The sequence below is a fragment of the Scomber scombrus genome, chromosome 22 (assembly GCF_963691925.1).
Source record: "Scomber scombrus chromosome 22, fScoSco1.1, whole genome shotgun sequence".
In the NCBI taxonomy this organism is placed as follows: domain Eukaryota; kingdom Metazoa; phylum Chordata; class Actinopteri; order Scombriformes; family Scombridae; genus Scomber; species Scomber scombrus.
The window spans coordinates 13,539,713-13,563,508 of NC_084991.1; the positions used below are offsets into that span (position 1 = coordinate 13,539,713).

General features: G+C 38.1%; 1 protein-coding gene across 2 annotated transcripts in view; it reads right to left on the bottom strand.

Annotated features, from left to right (window-relative positions):
• The window catches only part of dgki (diacylglycerol kinase, iota), a 94,223-nt gene that overhangs the window by 33,139 nt on the left and 37,288 nt on the right, over positions 1–23,796 (bottom strand). Inside the window, exons 2-9 of one of the 2 annotated variants that reach the window (XM_062443406.1) lie at positions 12,530–12,638; positions 9,567–9,662; positions 3,689–3,763; positions 2,460–2,516; positions 2,278–2,346; positions 2,063–2,131; positions 636–752; positions 88–162 (exon numbers count right to left, since the gene is read on the bottom strand). In XM_062443406.1, coding sequence (XP_062299390.1) covers positions 88–162; positions 636–752; positions 2,063–2,131; positions 2,278–2,346; positions 2,460–2,516; positions 3,689–3,763; positions 9,567–9,662; positions 12,530–12,638 — 667 coding nt within the window. Of the gene's footprint in view, positions 1–87; positions 163–635; positions 753–2,062; positions 2,132–2,277; positions 2,347–2,459; positions 2,517–3,688; positions 3,764–9,566; positions 9,663–12,529; positions 12,639–23,796 lie in introns of those variants that run through there. The other variant, XM_062443407.1, reaches the window with a different exon arrangement.

Here is a 23,796-nt window from a genome sequence, read left to right on the forward strand (position 1 = left end):
AAACTGTGTGAGAGGAAAATCTAAATGTATAAACACTTCAAAAACCTGAATATTAATATCCTCTGTCTCTTTCACATTGCTACTTACATCCATTCCCTTTTTGCTTGTCCTTCGTTTGAAAGATGTCCGCTTTTTTCTTCTGGCAGAGTTCTTAAGTGAGCTCTAGGGGACAAAAACACACACACACACACACAAAAACACACACACACAAAAACAAACAAACACACACACACACACACACACACACACACACACAAATACACACAGGCAGTCCAGTGGTTAGTTCACTGTCACCATGTCCCTTGTAATGGTAATTAAAAGTGCAATGTAGCATGTGATATGACTGAAGGATGTGTGTGTGTGTGTGTGTGTGTGTGTGTGTGTGTGTGTGTCAGCTCATATCACATCACGGCCAAAACTCACACACACACACACACACACACACACACACACACACACACACACACACACACACACACACACATTTTTGACACACGCCTTCTTCTGGAGTTTTAAATTTAGATCCAACAAAGTCATTTCTCGTAACTGTCACAAAATGACAGCGAGTGAACTTTATCAACCCGCAGACTGACCGCTGGGGGAGTGTGAGAGTGTGCGTGTGTGTGTGTGTACACCTGTGGTTTCCTGACTTTGATGATCCAGGACGGAGGCACAATGACACCAGCGTGGGCTCCCAGTGAACACGGCTCCTCAATCTGGTGCAGCATGAAACACGTCACCTTGTTGTGGAACTGCAAGCAGAAACGTGTCGTTGTTTATCCCGTTAATCATTTAAATCAATTACTAATTTATACGTTTACATCACGTCGTGACTCAGCGGAACAACTGGAAACGAACACGACAGCAGAGCATTAATAAACATTAATGACAGGAGGAGAAGGTGAAGAAAACAAATATGACATGAAAAACAAAATGTATCAACCACCAGATCAAATCTGTGACCGTTACCAGTTAAAAAATAGCCCAAAAAAAAGTTTCTGAGCTTTAAAATTTCGAAGAAATGTTGATATTTTAACACACAGCTGCAGCAGAATAAGATAAATGATCTACTTTGGTGTCATTTTCAGTTCTTTTGTGACAGAACAGGTTTTGTTTCTGCGTGCCTGCTGTCTCACTCTGATAAGTGTTAAATGAGACGTGTCACTTCCTTGACTACATACTGAAATTTAATTGAATACTTGATACTTAACCCTGTAGGATTTTTTAAATTGAAACTAAAATGTCTCTATTATTGTTTACTATCCTGACTGTTCAGTGGTGTCATCATAGAGATTTGGGGAAACAAAGACTCACACAAATTGACACACATTATATTGAGCCTCCAAATAAACATGCTCCCCCTCCCTTTCTTTTCTCTTTTTCACTTTCAGGTGCTGCTTAATAAGCTTTATGATTAATGAGTCGACCTGCTTACTCTGTATAAGGGAGAGTGCAGGAGCTCTCTTGACCACCTGAGACCTTCTTCTGTGTTTTTCTTTTTGTTTTCTTGGTCGTGCAGTTTTTAGCGGCTTCGTTTCTTCAGATTAGGTTATGCATTTTCTAATAGTTTAGAGGTGTGTGTGTGTGTGTGTGTGTGTGTGTGGGAGGGGGGGGTTCTGGGTCCTATGGCCTACTGCTCTGCTGGCCCATGGACTTCTTTATGTTTTGGCCAGGCCTCCTTACGCCCATAGTCTCAGGTACAGCGTTCTCTCTACATATTTCTGGTCACAGGGTTGAGCTAATTGTTAGTTATCTTCTTTATTGTGGCCGTAGCTCATAAATCATTTAAAACCTAAATGTAACAGAGAAACTAGCTGTCTGTTGCAGCTGTTAATGCTGGTTTAGGATCTACATGGATTCTCTGCAGCTGGAGAGTGCAAAGTTAGCATGACCCTTAGAGCCACAACAGCCACATTTATGGTGAGATCAGTCAGGTTGAAATAAACTGTTACTATCTTTAAATCCTCTTCATGTGTGAAGTTGTACTATATACTGTATGTCTAATTAATGTTTTGGACAGCAGGACGTTGCTTTATTCTATGAGCTTTAAAGAGTTACTCACAGCCTGTTTACACCAGGAACAACTGATGGCAATGATTTCTTTACTGTGGAAGAACTTCTGTTGAAAACTCTGTGGGAACAAAAAGAAGAAAAACACTGAGATGAGTCTGTGTGAAAAATAATAACTGTGTGAACAACATTTATTATTTTGTGTGTGTGTGTGTGTGTGTGTGTGTGTGTGTGTGTGTGTGTGTGTGTGTGTGTGCGCGCGCTTACCTTTCCACACTGTCTGCATTTGCCCTCCTGTCTTCGTCTGTGAACCCAGTGATGTCTCAGTATGTTCTGCTGTTGGGAGAGACAGATGCAGAACATAATCACATTTTTTTCAATGCTAACAGAATACTTACTAATTATTCCCCCCCCCACACACACACACACACACACACACACAAACTTACATCTCTGAGGCAGCGGGATCCTCCCTCTCTGAAAGTTGGCTTGCATCTAAAGTTGATCTGGAGAGAGAAAAACAAAAGAAAAGAAAAGAGAGGATAACTAAACTAAGATTTTTGGCACAAACATGAAATCATGGCAGCTTATATACTAAAACATTTGTACTATAAAAGGTAATATATAATTTAACAGCTGAAGTAAATAATTAACGAAGCATCTAACTTGCCAAAACTAGCCCAAAAATAAATAGAAAACATTCAGAGGTCTGTGTTTATGTGGGCGTGTTGTTACGGAGAACAGCGAGAAGATGAAATATAATCTAAGAAGTTCAGTCCAGTAATAGATCCAGTTTGACACCACAATACTACACACAAGTTTATATTACTGTGAGTTATAAGTTATAATGGCAGAATTGGTTTTCTTGTATTGATGAATGTGATAGAAACAGTGTTTAGTACTACTATTATTTGACTGGACCAAAAAAAGCTGTTAATGTTGCATTACTAGAGGCTAAGATAAGGAAAGATAATTGATTTACCTTATTAGTCCCACGATGGGTACAATTTAAAGTGTTACAGCAGCAAAGTGGATAGCAAAAAATAGAAAGAATAATAAATAATAAGTAGGCAAAACAAGCAATATGAACGATAGGAAATAGAAATAGTAACAATATATTGAGAGGAATATTGGTGTAATGATAATATGTGTGTGATATTGCAGCAGATTTTAAAGTGATTTTAAAGTATATTTCACAGTTGAACAGGAAGAAATATTATACCCGAACTGCTGATATTACACTGTGAGCCGCTGTGTCAGAGTTGCTGCTTTGCCAATTAACACTCAAATGAATGAGGAGGCTATTCTGTCAGTGTGAAGCTGTGTGAATTGATAAATGTCGGAACAGTTTTATAACTTTTCTTTAAAGGATTTTTTCAATTTTAAGACACTATATTAACTGAGGATGTTATATTAACAAATAACGTTAACACATCCTGTAGCAAACATGCTACCCACGAATACGCACATCTGGTGTTAAGTAGAAATGACTTTGCATGTTTTTGTGTCTAAATGTAGGTCAAAGAACGGAAGAGGAACACTGTTAGCAGAAAACTTCTCAAATAACTGTCAAAACTCAGATATAATCAATATGTGTGTGTGTGTGTGTGTGTGTGTGTGTGTGTGTGTGTGTGTGTGTGTGTGTGTGTGTGTGTGTGTGTGTGTGTGTCTGTGAGACCTTTTCTAGTTTCTCTATGCAGCCGGTGTGAACGACGATCTTGCAGGCAGCACATTTCTTCCTGGGGGCCGACTTCTTAAAGGAGACAACAGAGACACAGCACAGAGGGCGGTGAGAGGCACACAAACACTGAAAAACACACACACACAACAACAAGAAGAAGCAGTGCAATAATGCTTACCGATGACAAAGTAGATAAAAGACACGCAAATACACAAAGAAATGCCTCTATTAACAGCATTAGCAGCACAATGACACTGTAGACATGAAAAGAGACACCTTGACATTTCATTTTGAGTTATTTTTCTTCAAAACTCATGACTCAAGCCCCCAAAATGCACTTATTTTCACAATTACTAAATTATTAAGCAAAAAAAAACACACAAAAATTAAACCTTTAAATGAGAAATGTGAGAAAAAGTCAAACCTCAGTCATTTATTACACCATGTGACTGGAAATGATATAAAAATAATAGTCAAACACTCAAAGATCAAAGTGCTGTTTGCTGCCCTTTACTACACCACTACTCATTATAGGTGATATTATGACGGCAGATAATGGAGCGGTCGATGGGTTCACTCTTGACTCTTCACACTGAGCAACATAATAAAACATTTTTTAAAAAGGCCTTTAACTCTCACATCTCATTGGTTAGCAGATGCTAATGTGCTCACGTGCTTCCACAAAATCCTCTTTAAACATTAAAAAAAATCACATTAAGAAAGCTTAACGTTCCTCTGCAGGATGCTCTGATTGAGAGGAACATCTTTGATAACGTGATTAAAGTAAATTGCAGCAGCGTAAATGGAGGAATTTTACCAGAAACTTGTTTTTTTTGTAGCTTTAGTTTGGTTATTTTTGTTGGTTGAAATTCCCCCTCTACACCATCTTCATCATTCTTTTGTATCGAGGGGGATGTAATCCCACAGTCATGGTTTTAACCTTTACATACTGTTCATATTCTGACTCATACTCAGTCTCTACTTCAATTCACATTCATACATTCACCATTGGCCATTAATGAAGAGTGTATACTATTTATTTATGGGGGAAAAAGACATTTAAAATCATTATTTTATGATCCAGGAGAACATTTTATAGAATATAAAGAATACAGCAACATGTTTGAATGGTGATTTTTTGTTTTTTTTGTTTAGTTAATCTGTTTTATCTTCTATCTATTTTAAACCTCTTTTTAATTAGTTTTCCCTTTTAATTGTATTTGAACTTTTATCCCTTTCAATGTTTTTATTACATTTTTTAAACCCATGTTGTTTATTTTAACTGCTCTACTTGTTCTCCTTGTTTTATCGCTTTAAATGTAAAGCACTTTGAGCTGCATTTTATGTATGAAAGGTGCTAAATACATAAAGTTATCATTATTATTATCAAATTTGGACATTTTCATACACCAAAATATGTATCAGCTGCACCAAAATTTAAAAAATGATACATTTTATCTCAATTATTTGCATATGCAGGGTCACGTTAGGGAAAAGTCCACCTGGAGGAAATGAGTATTGGGTGTTTTGACAGCACTTAAATGTGAATGTCAAATTTGACCCTTAACAGTATGTAAGGGTTAATATTTTAACTCTCAAAAGATTAAAGGAATTAATGCCACTACTCTCACTTAAGAAACTGCATTAATTACTTTCACATAGAGTGTTAAAATTCATGAAACAGCCAGTAAAAAACAAAACAAAAACACTTTCTAAGAAAAAACGACTGGAAGGATGAGACGACCGCTTACTCTATTTTGAATAATTACAAAGGTCGAGCTGACAGTTAATACGGCCTCAGAGGGAAAGAGCGCGGTGCATTCAGTTAACTGTGACCCTCCTCCAAACTACAGGAGACCCCCGCCCCCGAGGGACCACGACAGACTCAACAGAGAGGGTCACATGAAGGGTACGGTAGCTAAGAGAAATCATTTGCATGTTTACTCCAATTAACTCATCTCATAGAGCACACTGTCAGTGGATTTGACAATGTTGCTGCCCCCACTCTCTGGACTCACTCCCCAAATCTCTCCGTGATTGTACTGTCCTCATCAAATTCAATGTAATTTTATAAAGAAAAAACTAATAATTTTAGTCCAAATTCATTACTAAAAATGCAGCTGGTTAGGTTTTTACTAAACTAGTATTGACCTGTGCCCTTTTCATTATCTCATATCTACTCAAGCAGATTCTGATCAGAGCAGGCTTTTCAGTGTTTTGATTGCCCGTATTTTGATTGCCCGTCTCCAGGTGGTGCAGAATGCAGCTGCACGTCTTTTAACTGGCACACGTAAACACGAGCCCATGTTAGCCTCACTCCACTGGCTTCAATTTAGGATCCATTTAAAAATGATTTTATTTGCTTTTAAATCCATGAATGGTCTTGCCCCGCCCTTCCTCTCTGAGCTTCTACACCCTTATACACCCGCCTGCTCTCTCAGGTCAGCTGATCAGCTGCTCCTGAGTGTGACCGTGCCCTTGCTTTGTCGGCTCCTAAACTATGGAACGATCTGCCTCAGCACGTTATACAGGCCGTTAAATCACTTCTTAAAACCCATCTCTTCTCCTTGGCCTTTGACACCTAGTAAGAAGTCGACTTTATTTACTTGATTTAATTTCTTATTTTCATTGCTTTTTATTGCGTGGCTATTATTTTTACTCATGTTTTATGTCTTTTAATTTATTTTTGTATTTTATATGTTATTTTTGGGCCTCATGTGAGCTGTTGTCTTTTATTTATGATGTTTTATTTATTCTTCTGTACAGCACTTTGGTTTTAAAGTGCTTAACAAATAAAGTTGGATTGGATTGGATTGGATTGGATTGGATAGATTCGTACCAGAGCTGCGAGGGAAAGTTTGTGACGCTGGCTGCCGTGTTAAAAAACAGACGAGCCTTTTCTGCTTTTTCTGGGTCATGGATCAAATATGGTGTCGCTCATGTCATGTAATGGATACTTTATGCTGCTACCTTACACAAAGGCTGCTCATTGTGTAACTTTGTATCTCTTTTATATTGTTGTGTTTGTTTTGTTTGTCTTTTGTCTTTTTATCTTATTGATTGAGAGAAAAGCCTCACAAAAATTTAATTGTACTGCTGTTATAATGACAATAAATTCATTTTTTTCTCCTTCTTGTAAAGTGTTTTATGATGACTATGATGAAGACCGCAAACCAAAACGTGTTGGGCTAATAATAAAGTTCTCCTAAACTACAAGTTTTGCTGTAGCTTTGACTTTTTTCCCTTCTCCGTGCACCTTGAAAGTCAGTGAATTCTGTCTGATATCAGGCAAATTGTTTGCATTAAAGCTCATGTAGGATATAATATCATCTAATTTGGGGGGGAAGTTGGCTTTCTAATATTTATTTATTCATTTCAATCATCATGAAGTTGATCAACAAGCAAGCGTTTCCCCCTCTGCTGCAGAGTATAGAGATAATCTTCAGTTATCTCCGTCCGTCATGTGACCCTCACTCTACATATCATCATCATAATGGTCCCTGTCTGATATCAGGCAAGCTGTTTGCATTAAAGCTAATGAAGGATATAATCTTATATTTTGGGGGGAAGTTGGCTTTCTAAGAGTATGTATTTATTTATTTTTATCTCTCCTTTGAGTTTCCCTAATATTCAGGACACCTTCAGCTGTCTGTCATGTGACCCTAACTCGACTCATCATCATCATCATCATCATTATAGTCCCTCAAGAGTCTCTCTGCAAGCTACTGTGTCAGTTTATACACACATAGCATGAGCGGCACGAACCTAACGTTACTTTTAATAGTTTAAGTCTCTTCAGCCTCCTTTTAGACTGGCAGGGTTTTCCCTTGATGATTTAAAACGAAACCAGCCGTATGCAGCTGAGCGCAGGTAGGAATGTGCTTATTCATGTCGTCCATGACTGTCAAAGCAATCTGAGATTCCACTGAGGGCAGATTGTCCGTTTAAGTAACCCAAAAAAACACACAGAATATTTATTTAATTCAAGTTATGACTGTGAGAGATTACAGCGTGTTTATTTGTGTTTCAGCTACAGCACTCTGGTAGCAGTCTCACACCGTCTCATCTTATATAGACACTGTTACAACATCACCGTCGCTGTAAATGTACATGAATGTGTCATTAAACTGTATTTATCGTCAATATTAAAGGTTATTTCCCAGCTCTGCATTTAGAGTTGTTGTTGTTCCATGTAAAAGGTGCAGGCATAGAGAGAAAGCATCTGTAATACCTGTAATTTAAATGTGCTTTTCAAACAGCTGTGCATACTTGTGGTTAAAGCAACTTGGAAAAAATGTCTTTTTTTCATCTGCTTTCTGAGTCATTTCTTCTTTGCGCTGCATGGTTCATCTGAATGAGAGCGAGGCATCTTGTTTAAAACAACGCTACATTTTCTAGACGTTAAATATCACGACAAGACACACGAGGATCAGTTTCCACCTGCTTCATCCAACGCTGCATACGAATACACTGACTTCATGAATCATGCATTTGTTGTTTGTTTTTTGTACATTTTAAAATATGTGAAGAAGAAAGATCATGAAATCCTGTAAAGAATCTTAACTTTATGAGTCACTGGCAGCCTTGTTTTGAACACTATGTTTTAAGAAATCACAGTTCAGTCTTTTCTTTTTCTTCCCAGTCTCCCTCAGCTGATGTAAAATTGAAGAAACGGTAGAAAAAATCTGAATTATTTCACCACTGCTGCAACACCGAAGCAATAGTTAATCTTCTCTATCTATCGCCTGTTTTGTGACCGGTGTTTCACCTTCTCACAGTCACACCTGCTAGATAACCATGTTGCTCTACAAGCTTTTAAAAGCAGGTGGCGTTCAGTATTTTCCTGCTAAAGCCATCAATCCTTTGCCAACTGAAGTGATGTCACAACAAGCCATTTAAAGAGATTGATTTATTGGTCTAAACCTACTTTGCTGCTACATTAAGGAGACGTAATGACCGAAGCTGCTGCTTTAGAAAATACAAACCACCTCCTGAAAGAAACAGCACCAGAGTCAGATGGACGACACAACACTGTTTTACTTTAACCTGACATTTTCACACATATAAGTAGAATAGTAGAAGTTCTTATTACAACAATATAGAATAAAATTGACCAGTTATTTCCTGACATGCAACACACTCGTCACTTTAAACAACCATCCTGCTCTAAACAGCTTACACTCATTGCTGCACATTAACATCACTATTTTTTATTTGCACTATTTGTACTACTGCTTTCATCTGTATCCTCCATAATCATAGCAGCTAATATCTTTACTCCAACACTATTTATTTACTTGGAGGTTCTGTGCCGCATTTTTTACTCAATACTTATCCTGCCAACAACAATTTACAGATGTGAAGTAGCTGTATATGAGGTAATACGTCTGTCATTTCCACCTTTCATTAATGAGCAGTATATAAGTCCCTATTGATGTTGCACATCTATTATTCATTTTTTCTGCTGTTATTAAAGAAGAAAAATAACTAAATGCAATGTTAGTCTCACGGTCGTCTTGTAGGATCTCAGATGCTTTTCAACCTTGACAAGAAATAAATTCTCACAAAAAAAGATTTCCATCACACTTTTTAGACTTAACTGCTATTCTTTTAATTGCTTAATGTGTTAATTTTCTATTTGCTTCATCTATTCATGCTTGACTATTGTTTTTTAATGTGTTTTTGTGTACGATATTCTGTTCTTTATTTTGCATTAATGGTATATATTGTATTATGTGAAGCATCTTGTAACTTTGGATCTTGGAAAGGTGCTATAGAAATAAAGTTTATTATTATTATTTCACTATAAAGTAACCAAAAAGCTTGGAGTACAAGACACACACATACACAAATGGTCAGTGTGTGTACTACTCACTGCGGTCTTTAGCAGGCAGGTATCTTCTCCGAGATAACAGAGCTCTCCGGAGCAGCTCGTCTCCATCCACAGGTGATCCCCGTTCACTGCGTTCTCCTGCAGAGAGAGAGAGAGACATAATGACATAATAACTCACATTATCCTTGTGCGTCTCTCGCTCAGATTATTTTCAATCACATTAAATGGTAACCATATGCACATAAACACTCTGCCTTGAGAGCGGTCAAGACGTGTGTCAAGCACATAATTGTCGCTGCTAAGTAGGTGGGTAATTTCACGACGCATGTTAATTTAATGCGCTAATCAAAACACGACTGGAGCTGCTGATTCAAGTGCACACGACACACAAGGAAGATATGCATACAAGCATGGAAATGTGTGTGTGTGTGTGTCAGTAAAGCTACGTCAGTAAAGCTACGTCACTAGGTTTAATCTATACCTTTAAAATGGTGAGTTGCTGCTCTTCTATTTTACTGTCCACTTGCTGCTGTGATAATGCAAATTTCCCCATTGTGGGACTAATAAAGGAATATCTTATCTTATCTCTTGTCTTTATTTACAGCGTCTAATGCAAACTATTTGTCTGTGTCATTATATTTTCAACTTATCTGATTATATGCATGAACACAGATGCAGTTCAGCTCATTTGAATACACATTTTAGAGCAGCGGCACAAATTAAAGTCAAACTTCTCTGCTGTTGAACTCAAAACACTCAAGAAGTAGTGTTGAAACTGCAATTATGCACTTTTCCCATATGAAGTAAACTATATGGTCAGTGATTTAATCCTAAAGGCCTCTCAGACTTATGAAAGTTTAATCTTTTGGTTAAAACATTTCAACATCTGATTAAAATGTGTTTTTGGAGACATTAGCAAACTGGCTGCATTCAGTGCCAGTAATAAAAATAATAATAATGATGTGATAACTGTCACATATTGATGCAGCTATTACTGAGAATAATGAGAAGTAACCAGCTGGCCAAACAGAGCTGGACTGCGATAAGAAGCTGTCTAATCTTTTTCCTTATCTTTCTCTCTGGCCTCTTTCAGATGTTAAATCTTGGCCAAAATTGCTTCAGCCACTGTAGTTAATCACTTTCAACGTCCATTTGTACTCTCTTCCATTTCCTCCTTCTAAATCTTGTGGTCCTACATGAGATAGACGGTGGGATTGATCCAGTTTTTGACTTCACGTCGTCCAGCAGTCATTCATGATTTAAGCGTGGAAACTGTCCAGACCCACAGATGACAGATTGAGATTTTGACTGATGTTATTGTAAAAAACCTGCTTGCCTAAAACTGATCTTTAAAGGGATGAATAAAGTATTGTGAATTGAAATTGTGTATATGCATAAAATACATCAGCTGTGCTACTATTATATATATATTATTATTATAGTAAATAACGACAAGCACCTCCTGCTTCATTGGCATCTGAAAACGTCTATAACTCCTTAATGAAATCAGCCCCTTGGTGTATAATAATGAGTGATTAAGTATATTGATTTTGTATGTGTGTGTGTGTGTGTGTGTGTGTGTGTATGTGTGTGTGTGTGTGTGTGTCATGCAGAGAGCTAAAGGCCAGCGATGACGTGGTGGAAGTGTCCCCGCAGACGGAGCATGACGGGAGTGTCAGATGTGCGCCGACAGCAGTTTGTCTACTTACACCTTCCAATTAATAATACAGCACGTTTTATTTACTATTCATTAGTGATGCATGATTTATTTGGTGCCTAACTTTACAGCGTAATAACAGACTGAATCTGATCACTTGAGACTTTAAATCTCCCACACTGACCACAAGGTGAACTTTAATGTTTTTTATATTGTTTTTTCGATGAGTTTGAAGCATTTTTGAGATTTTTTGAGCCTCCAAATTGAAAATGCTCCGACAGACTTTGTTGACTCTTGAGTAAACATCTCCCTCTGTCACTGTTTTTCTCGTTGAATCAGATGAAGAGTGAAGCATGGCTGTCTTCTGTTAAATCCGCTGTAAATACCGTAAAGTTGGCAGCGCTTACTTCTGCATAAGGCTTTTCAGAAAGAGACGACATCATTATAAACTCTGATTAAAAAATGAAGAAAACTGAAGACTTTTGCACAGTACTGTCAGATATCAGATTTGGAGTGCCTCAGTTGAAATGGACAAACACGAATTTTACTCGACGTTAATGTTTATTTTAATGGGGTGAAATGGTTCTGCAAATGTAATATTTTAAATGTTATTTCATAATAATTTATTCACCATTTTTTTGACCTTCAGTGTCTAATTTGCAATGTTATTTCCTGACAGCATCCTGGCATTTCCCTGAGCATCGGTGCTCAGCTGAAGCCTGTAACCTACATTTCTGAGCAGAAAAGTGTTTTAAAATGTCTCTTTAACTCCGGTGACGAGCTTCACAGATGAAATCCATTAAATTCTGCAAGATGAATCCCAGATAAAGTCACGTCCCCGGTAAATTGCTGACACATAAAGCTCTCTTTTTTCCCCTTTCGCTTGAGTTATCAAAACATTAGGCGGTAATGATCAAGAACATAAAAAGGAAAATTGCTGCTTTTCATTTCCACATGAACATACGGCTGCTGAAACCAGTCTGCTCGCAAAATCTGTTGCCGTGAAAATCAAAATGTCACTTAGTGACTCAGCCAGACAGAACGAGAACAACAGAGACTGGGATGGCTCTTTGTGTGTGTGTGTGTGTGTGTGTGTGTGTGTGTGTGTGTGTGTGTGTGTGTGTGTGTGTGTGTGTGTGTGTGTGTGTGTGTGCTGTCATTACACCTCTATGAGTGTATATACATGATGAATCGTTATCATACTTACTCATTATTGTCCATTTAAGTTCATTTAAGTACAATAATGAAACAAGCTATCATTAAAAATCATAAGGAACAACATATATAAGCTATAAAGAGTACAGTACAGTATTATACAGTACAAAATAAGTGTATGTGTGTGTCTGACCGTCCAGTCCACGCCGGCGCGGAGCTCCTTGTTGGGGCCGTTGGATGCGGGCGGCAGGGAGGGCTGAGGTGGACCGAGATGCTGGAGGCCTGAACGGGAGATGGCTTTCCTAAAAAAAGACACAAGAAGAGAGAAATTCAGAGAGAGATTCACTTTATCAACACGTAGTTTGCCTGTAAGGAAATGTAAAATATAGCTCTGTCATCCTTACTGGTGGTGACACAGCTCTTCTACTCCCACCACCACAGAGTGTCTAAGAACTAGATTTTCAGTATAATTTAGTATGTTTAATTCATTATTCATGTTGGGAGGCCGCATTTCAAGCGGGTTCAGCTGGAGATATTTGGTCGAGGAGGACTGGGAACAGCTTGGAGGAGAGAGTGCCAACAGCACTTTGGGGTGACGAGAGAGACGGGGACAGATCCGCTCTGTCAGAGGATGACTCAGCACTCATCTCTGACTATTATACTTCCTCCTCTCTCCCCCCTTTCCTTTTTTTCTCCTGAATTTTCCTGTGTGTTTATCTTTGTCTGTGATTTTCCCTCATCTGTCAGCAGTAAATTATCAGTACATCATCCCCATCCCTTTTACATTCAACTAGATGTAAAAGATAAATCATTTAGCTGTCAAATCACCTTTAAAGAACCCTGAAAAAAACCTATTTTATTCTAAAAAACAAGCTTCTGACTGTGATCGATGAGGTCTGACAAGAACATGACAGTTTCTGCCAAAGTGAGATCAGTTTTGGTTATTTTTACTTGACAGATTTCAGATTTGAGTGAGTGGGTAATGACACATATTTCTGCACGCTGATCGGAGTCAATCACCACAATCACACAGTCCTGATGGAGTAGATTACTAGTAGAGATAAATATATAATGTTATACTGTAGATGAATATTTGGATTTTCAGGGGGCTGTAATATCTAAAAATATGAAGTTGCTGATGGTTAATGTCTTTAAAGTCCGCATAAATGTGTTTTGCTTCTTGCTGCTTCAGTATAATATTTGATGTTGATGAATCATTCACATTTATCTGTTTATGAGGGGATGTTTTCTTTGCTTGCTTTAAAGCTTTTACCTAAAAGCATGATTTGTGACATTACTAACTAATCTGGAGCCAATCCTGGTTCAGTATTCAGCATATAAAAGTCTGCAGTGCACATACACTGATTTAGACTTTACAGTCAAGTAGTGTCCAGAAGTTTGAAATAAAAACTTTTTACATATTCATAGATACTGGAATGTTTAATGAGAGGGAAGGAAGAGATAAGTTTACTACTTAAACCATTTATATGTTTTCATGATGGCGCCCACCACGGCTGACGTCTTTGTCTCGTAACAATGTATTATTGTTGTGTGAATTATTTTGTCACGTTTGTTGTGTGTAAGGGGAGCAGCAAAGTAAGAATTTCATTGCATTTTCTGAACTTCCGTGTTTTTACTGCATATGTCAATATACTTCTTGTATCTTGAATCATATTAGTTTTTTTATATACAGTACTTCCTTTGTATATCCTCAAACATAGCTGGACGGGATCTTTAAATATGACTTTTTGGGGGGCAAAAATTGCAATAAAAGAAAAATAAGTATTCAGATTTTTGTTGGTTTAATTATTTTTTTTAAAGTGACTTTATGAACATTTGTTGCACTTTATTAGAACCCAAGGTGCTTACCTTTTACATAAATCATATTTAAAGACACTATCTTTTTACTTCAGTGTTTCCAAAGATTTGCAGAATTTTTTTTGCAATTTTTGCAAAATGTTCCACTTTATTCTCAGTTCTTCTGCTCTGTGTTTTTCATGCTTTTTCTCTGCTGATCATTACAAATCATTACATTTCATATTGATACACTATAGTTGTTGCATTTACCTATACTATAGACTCTAATTAATTAACATATTTTAATCACTGCCTGTATTTATGAATGTGGTTGTTTTCTTCCCTGAAAAACTGATATCTCACATTAAGAGACGACCTGAGTGCTTTATGGAAACAAAACATCTGGACTTTTCACATGTTCATATGAATGTCAATACTTTTCAGGATGTGGATGTTTAAAAAAAAAAAAAAAAGGTAAAGTGATTATGGGAATGAACGGAGGTGTGTGTGTGTGTGTGTGTGTGTGTGTGTGTGTGTGTGTGTGTGTGTGTGTGTGTGTGTGCGCGTGTGATGTGCGTGTCGGTGGAAAAGCTTGCACAGAGCATCTGACCCCACTGTTGAAAGTTTCATTGGTCGTCTGTCTAAAATTATCAACCAGGACAAAGAGGAGTCCACTTACACACCCTGTAACCTGATCTCTCACACACACACACACACACACACACACACACACACACACACACACACACACACACACACACACACACACACACACACACACACACACACACACACACACATGAACGCACACTCACGACTCTTGGTGATATAAATAGTTTTGCGTGGGTGACAAAAGCACAAATGCAAGGACGTATGGTGACTGGACGTATGCCATACAGAACAGGGGAACGTACACACACACACACACACACACACACTTCATGAGTCTAAGGTCATAAATCAATTATCATAAAGTGGAAATATTACACGATTAAAGGATGCTCACACTTTCTAACAAACTGAGTCTTATTTTACATTTATTTCGAGTCGTTTTTGTCCATTTATCTCTTTTATTTCTTTTTTTTTGTGCTCTTGAACTTCACCGACGTGCGGACATGGCATCACGTTAGAAAAGGAGCCCGTTAAGAGGAAGTAACACGAGCAGGGAGCTGAACCCGCTCAGTTTTATTGAAACCGTTTATTTGGAAGTGAAACCGAAGGCAGAAAGTGAATATGTGGAGAATAAGCTGATAAAGTGTAAAAAGACTTAGAGTGGGGATGACTTGCTTTGAGTAATAATTACTATGTTAATTATTATGTTTAATAATCTCAGCTGTAGTTTTAGTTTAGTTTTATTCAGTTGGATGTTGGAAGTTTTATTTGAGGATTTCCTGATATGATGGTTTTCATTTAAATTTGAATAAAAAATGAGGTGAAAATGATGAAAAATGTCTGATTCAACTTTGACTTCCTGTCCTTTCTGCTGTGAATACACACAGTTTAATGGTTTTTAATGTTTTTTTCCAGTTTAATGGCTGGCTGATGACTGGTTTCCACTCTGCAGATAATTGTGTTGTTTACAACTCGACTCGATTTTGTGACTGACTGACTTCTTGGTCCTGTTTGTGTCCCCGGCTCTCAGCCATTAAGTGGGTGAGTAAAATATTCACACACACACACACACACACACACACACACACACACACACACACACACACACACACACACACACACACACACACACACACACACACACACACACACACACACACACACACACACACTTCAACCTCGGTGCTTTGAGTGTTGAGCGTTGAGGATTATTATAAACTGATTTTTAGTTGATCAGATGTAAATGAACAGACTGTGTGTGTGTGTGTGTGTGTGTGTGTGTGTGTGTGTGTGTGTGTGTGTGTGTGTGTGTGTGTGTGTGTGTGTGTGTGTGTGTGTGTCTGTGCGTGTCTGTTTGTCTGTGTGTCTGTGTGTGTGTGCGTGCACTTTTTCCTCATAATGAAACACTCTTTGCATGAGAGCGTCTATGTGAGTGTTTTATCACTAACAGGCAGAAAGTGAAAGTCAAACACACACACACACTCCTCTCTCTCATTCAGGAGGTCATGGGGCACCATTATATTTGAGTGAGTCCTAATCTACTAAAAGCAGACAGGATCACAGGCATTAAAAAGCTCACTCCTAAAATCTAAACACAAAAATAAAAAAAAATAAAAAAAGAGTGTGAAGCTTTTCGGCGCTCTTAACATAGCCATGGTAACACACACAAACACACACACACACATACACACTTTGCCTCAGAGATATTTTAAGTAGATTTCTTCCCAAAAAAAGGCGGTCAGTCGTCCATCAATCTCAAAATACATCTTGTTTAAAGAGTGAGCACTTAAATGAACCGGACTGATGGCCAAATAAAGCAAAAACTACCTCGTAAAATAACACAAAATATCGTCACATTCAGAGCTGTGACTGCTATATGACTCGACAAATCACAGAAATCACATTCACTCAGAGGGACAAAATAGAAAAACCAGAGAGAGGAAAGAGTAAGAGATGTAGAGATAATGTAAATGCACACTATCATATATACTGGAGCACTGGAGAGTGCCTGGATTAAGCCCCCCTGAGGGTTTTTTTGCACTTCTCCATCACGTCTTACGTTGCTTATCTGTATATAATCTGATATACAGATGTATTAACCAATATCCGCTCACAAACACACACTCTCAAACTGATTTTTATGTTTCTATTTTGTTTGCTGTCACTCTTATGTTGTCATTGCATTTTTTTATTAATTTTCTGAAACATTGTGAAATGTTAACATTTTTAGGTAAATGCTTCAAATAACCCCATTCAGGTTTTCTGCCTCGCTCTGCACTGTATATTATTTGTTCTTTGTAGTTTTCTATGTCATTTTTAGTTTGTGCAAAATAAACTAAATTAAACTAAATATGTATGGTGACTAAACTATGACATGTTCCAAATTAAAAACACATTTTTTGTTTTCTAGATTTGTTAGTAAACTGAATTTCTCCTTAGTTTGTGGATTGTTGGTTAGGACCTCAGAATATACTAATGAATTAATCAAGAAAATCATCAACAAATTAATCGAAATGAATGAATGAATGAAAATAATTTGGAGTTTTAAAACAAACCTTCTCAGGCTGCCGTTTAGGTGAACATATTAGATACTATTTAAGACATGTTTTAACAGTTTATTTAGAGTTGTACGTCCAACTTTATACCTGTGATTACCCATAACTGACTGAGAAAATAACCAACATATTAATCAATAATGAAAGTATCAAAAAGTTGTGTAGTAGAAGCGCACAAATGGAATAAAAAAGCAAGTGCTGGACCAAATTACTAAATCTGTAACGGCACAAAGAAGCTCCCAATGCAGGTGTATAACATATTATATTGGGATATACTCTGTCTGAAGAAGAGCGAGAGTCTCGAAACGTCACTTGTGATATCTCGATAATGAAAATAATCATTAGTTGTAGCCTTAATTTGGACTTTAGGGGCAGCAAAGCCCTCTACGACTGATTTGAGGAAGAGGATTCACACGTAATGACCAGCTGGATGTTTGGAGGCTTTAATTACAAGCTACCATCTAAACTGGAAGCTTGTATTTAGGCATCAAACACCCAAAAACTTTCACAATAAGAGGAGGAAGTCGAGACTTGAAGGCTTGAATTTTCCATCTAGGCAGGAGAGGTGAGAGAAGCGATAGCAGAGAGAAAGAGAGACTCAGCGTGATGAAGTGATGAAGAGATTAAACGGAACCCTGAACAGTAGAGTCGAACACAGTTGCTGAGTATCGCTTCTCTCTTCTCTACTCCCTCTCTCTATCTCTCCATTATTCTGTCTTTCTTCTCTTCGCCTCTCTTCACTGTTCTCTTTATCCGGCCCTTTCCCCTTTTACTCTCTCTTATCTCTCTCCCCCTTTTTTTTAATGGAACTAATCACCCCCTCTTCTTATATTCTCGTCCTCCTCCACCTCCTTCTTTCACTGCATCTTTCCTTTTTGTCTTCCTGTCCCTTCACCACCCTCATTTCTCTCAAATCTTCCCCTCCCTTCACCTCCTCCCTCCTTTCTAATCTCCCTTTTTTTCTTCATCTTCTTCTACTCTTCTCCTGTCATCCTGCTTTTCTCCTCTTCTTTCTCATCCTTCCCTTGTCCCCTCTTCTTGTTTTTCCTCCTCCTCCTTCTTTCACTGTGTCTCCTTTTTTGTCTTCCTGTCCCTTCACCGCCCTCAGCTCTCTCAAATCTTCCCCTCCTTTCACCTCCTCTCTAATCTCCCTTTTTTTCTTCCTCTTCATCTCCTCTTCTCCTCTCTTACTCTCCTGTCATCCCCTCGCTCTTCTTTCTCATCCTCCCGGCTTGTCTCCTCTTCTTGTTTTTTCTTCTCCACCTCCTCCTCTTCTTCCAGCAGAGGTGGGTTGTCGGCGTTGCCATGACAACAGCACACACAGCGGGAGCATCGGCAGCTCATCCAGTAATTATGTCGGTGGAGAAATCGGCTCGTGCGTGTTTCACAAAACTTTGAACGTGGTTACTCCGAACCCCCCGTCCCACCCACACACAGACACAAACACACACACACAGTGCACGTATGTGTCGACTTCACTTCACAGCCTACACACTCAGGCTGATGTAATCCTCGTAATTCCTCGACTGTTTTATAAAGACGGATCCCAAACCGTAACCATGGAGCGATGGAGCGTGGGTCAGCGGTTACTACGGCGTGAACTCTTCTTCTCTTCTTCTATTCAGGTGATTACGGTGGGAAGAGAAAATAGGTGTCTCATGGAGGATGGATAGGTGGGTGGTATCATTTACTCCACACCATTTAACCATTTATCCAACCTTCACAGCAACAGTGTAACAGGATATATGATTAAAAGCTAAAGTGGAGACAAAAGTAATACACACACACAAAAAAGAAGTGGGAGGAATCAAATTTTCTTCTTTTTTAAAAATCTTTTGACTTGTGGAGAAGAAGAGGAATATGATGAAGATGATGATAGAGAAGGAGGAGGAGGAGGAGGAGGCAACACAACTGCACCAGTGTGGGTTTAGTGGTAAGCTGGTTTATTCTCTGTGAAGGCAAATGTTTGTTAATAATAATAATAATAATAATAATAAAGATAATAAAAAATGTGGGTTTTGTATTCTGTTTTTTTACAAGAACAACAGGAGACATTATGAGATTTGTCTAAAGCTGTTAAAATATGGTTGCTTGTGTGTTATTTGCTTTAAAGCGTCTATGTGAGTGGTGTGAATTCCTTCTAATAAACCTGCCAACTCTATAATACATCTTAAAAAGTGCAATATACGACATTCAGTCCCACGAAATGCTGCATGAAATGTGTGTTGTTTAGTTAATAAAGTTGGAAAAAAATGAAGAAGTGGCCCCTGAACCGACAGCTCATGAAACTCAGATTAAAGTGTCAAACTAGGCGGTGCTGATCAAATATGAATCAAATGTTTTCAAACAGAGGTAATATGAGAAACTTTGCAACCCGCCTGTCATGTTGAAAACAGACGTTGGAGGGAGCGTGACTTCATTCACTGCTCAGGTCACCATTAATCCATTATATCTCATATCTTTACATTGCTAAAAGATGTTTACTGACATCTATTGGAGCTAAATGTCATATATCGCACCTTAAAAATGTGCCAAGTCGTAAGTCTTTTCTATTAATTAAAAATGCAAGTAATTGTGTGTTATACTTAGAGATGGAGCTTTGATTTAGGATTAAATTGCAATGTGAAAACAGCACATATGAGTGCTGGAGTTATAAACCTCGAATGTGTTAAGCTCTTATTTATTACTGCAGCTTTATTTATTACCATTTTTATATCCTCTTTTTTTATCCATAGTGACTTTTCTGTGTTTCATTGTATGTTGTTTAATGTATTGTTTGTTGCTGTTTTTTTTAATGTGTTATTAGCCACTGGGGACACATCATTTCGTTGTACTGCTGTGCAATGACAATAAAGACATTGAACTGAATTGAATTGAAATAGCACATAATGATCAGTGTTGTTTTTGACAACCATCTTAGATTTAGTCTTAGTCTTAGTCTTTTGGACTAAAATGCTTATTAGTTTTAGTCACATTTTAGTCACTTCTATATGTGATAGTTTTAGTCTAGTTTTAGTCGAAGAAAACTCAAAAGGGTTTTAGTCTAGTTTTAGTCAAAAAAAGAAAAGAAAAAATAAGTATAGTCTTTTAACAAATTAATTTAGGTCAATAAGTATTGGAGATTGCTGTTGGGCAGTGTCACACATAAGTTGTGAAAATAGCAGCAGATCTATAAGTTCAACACATTGTAAGCTTGCAGATCTGCTATTTTCACAAATAATAACAATAATAAAGGAATGGTTTTAGACATATAAGGTTTCCACCCAACGGCACATTTCTGAACTAAGGATTGTGTATTAAAAATATATTAAAAAAATATCCTTGTGGCGAGCCTTAAGGTGCCGCTTAAGGTTGGTCGTATTTTTTCCGCGTACTTTGTGGCCACATTTGTCACCGTCTTCCTTCACAATACACTCTGTTTTATTATCTGCTGGGTTATATTTAAAATACACCCATATGTCGTTTCTACGTTTGCGACCACCGAGCCCCTGTGTTGAAACTGCTGCCGCCATCATGGTCCATTGTCTGATGAGTAACAACAGTGTGACGTGTTGAGCACGTTGTGCGCTGCACACCAGGTGGTGGGCGTGACCAAACAAGGATAGACTGTAGGCATCAGCAGATACTTTTTAGGTTTTAATTGACACACACAATAAGGAGAAATGTCATGCATTTTAAACGTATGACAGATCACCCTACTAACATTCGTCCATTCTCGTCTCGTCAACGAATATTCACACACGTCTCGTCATGTTTTCGTCATCAGAGAGCTATGTTTATCTAGTCACCGTCTCTTTATCGTCATGAAAAAAGGTGGCGTCAACGAAATGATTTCGTCATCGTCATCGTTGACGAAAACAACACTGATAATGATAGAAGAGCCCAAATCAAGTGACAACAACAACAAATAGCAGCGGTAATGTGTAATCACCTTAATGACTTCCATTCAAAAAGTGTCAACTTCTCTCTAGAGTCAATATTATTTTCAACAGGTCAATCGCTACATTCGGGCCCTCCAATGTGTTGGTGGTCATTTAGGAAATTACTGCTCTGTTGAATAGATTAAAAGACTTATAGTAGCTTTGATGTCTGCTCACCTGCTGCTCGTACTACCGTTGCAACATTTCGGTAAGTTTAATGCTACTTGATTATGATACCTGCCCTGTTAGCACAATTGAGGTAGCGTGGCTTGTTTCCAGAATGTAAAAAAGGCGACTCTCAACAATCCTTATCTGAAAGGTCTTGGCTCCAAATGGTAAAGATGGCTCCGACCTAAAGCTGCAACTCTGGGCTTCAATGCAAACCAACGGGTGACATCACACCTCACTATGTCCACTAATAAGTGTGCTGATAGTCATTTGGGAAATTATTGCTCTGTTGATAAGATTTGAAGACTTATAGTAGCTTTGATGTCCGCTGTGACTATTGTCTTAATATTTCGATACGTTTAATGCTGCTTGATTAAGATACCTGCCCTGTTAGCACACTTTAGTTAGGTGGCTAATTTTGGGCGTGTTTCCAGACCTTAAAAAGGCAAAACTCGGCATTCCTCATCTAGAAAGTCTTGGCTCTAAATTGAAAAGATGGCGCCGACCTAAAGCTGCAACTCTTGGCTTCAAGGCAAACCAAAGGATGACATCACATCTCACTATGTCCATCTTTATATACAGGTTATGGCCCAAATACACACTAGTGGGGAATAATACCCCCCTCTGGTTTGCTTGATTCATACAGCTGAACAAAGACTGACCTACACTCGCCTCCATTATGTGGTTATTAACAGCTGAGGGGCTTCAATTTTTTTCAGATCACTCCTGTCCTTTTCAAGATAGATTTAACACCTGAATTGGAAACGCCTTACACGCCACAATACAATACTAAAAAAGTGGGGTATAAAAGCTCCGAGCAAGTCAAAGCCGCTCAACAACTTCAGCCTGACATTTAGAGTAGGCGACGAGGAGAAGAAGCGTCTCAAATAATTGATTTGTTTCACCGCTGGTTAACATAATGTCAGCCTGTAATGTGACGTGTTACGCTGGTTATAATTTATAATCCCCCCTCCACTTCCTCCTGTAGTATATATACAGTTACAGACAGACTTTCAGAAAAGGTTAAAGATGGCAGCAACTGTTTCACTCACCTGTAGCCAAGAAGCCGATGAAACCAACGCACTTTTTTCACCCTACCTCTCCTCCTACCTTGTCCACCGGCTCCGGAGTTTATCATTGTTTAATTATTTTCTCTTTTGAATATTAATTCTCTCTCTTTCTTCAGCACCGATTATGCTCGTCTAGTCGCGGTTAAATGAGTTAAAATTCCAGCTTGGACTGAATGAAGCGGACGGTTATTTCTCTACACACTCACGGGTCAGGTAATTATGCCAATCAACGTGACGGGCGACGGAGACCTGATACCAGACATCTGAGCTGAGTCATTCTCTCTCTCTCTATGTGTGTGTGTGTGTGTGTGTGTGTTATTTGATTCATTCTTCATCCAGTTGTAACGGTTGTGGTTACCAATACTATAGTGTAGGGTTATGATTCAGGTTTAAGGCTGAGATTAAGTCATAAATGAGATTGATAGCAAAGATTAAGGTTATTATTAGATGTTGTTAATGAAGCATCCTCTTAAAACATATTAATGTGTGTGTATATGTGTGTGTGTGTGTGTGTGTGTGTGTGTGTGTGTGTGTGTGTGTGTGTGTGTGTGTGTGTGTGTGTGTGTGTGTGTGTGTGTGTGTGTGTGAGGGAGCGAGCGGTGGTGTCCAATGAACTATGACACTGGATCCACGACACCTCGCCTCCCTCCTCACCTCTCTTCTCCCTCTCTGCCTCCTTTTTCATCAGATCAAAGATAAAAAGCAAATTTGACTAAGTGGAGACAGCAGAATAATCATTACAAGCAGTTATTATAGTGGGATAAGGGATAATAGCTATTCAGTTTTTTTACTGTCATTTTAGGGTTTTTAGAGTTAAGTGAGCTTGTGTAGATTGTGGCAGTTGAGGAAAATGAACAAATACACACAAAAAGCTGTAGTAGCAGCAGTTTTATGCCGATTAACCTACAGTCTTTCTTCAAAAACCATGACACTTCATGATTTTTCGAGCTGGGATAAAGTTTTGAAAAACTATCAACAATAAATTCTTAAATATGTTCTTTCTTTCTCAAAAACAAGAGCATTTATCCCTAAAAATGCCAAATATTCTTATAACATTTAAAAAAACAACTGATAAGATGCCTATTACTGTACATTTGCCTGTTTGGTTATTACTTAAGTTACCAGTGTTGTACTTAAAATGTGTGTGTGTGTGTGTGTGTGTGTGTGTGTGTGTGTGTGTGTGTGTGTGTGTGTGTGTGTGTGTGTGTGTGTGTGTGTGTGTGTGTTTGGAGGACATATTATCACATTATCAGTAGTGTGGTATTCACTAAAAGACATGTTTTTGTTAACAGCACCATGTCCTTCATGGAGAGTATCTACTGCCAAGAAAAAAGGGAT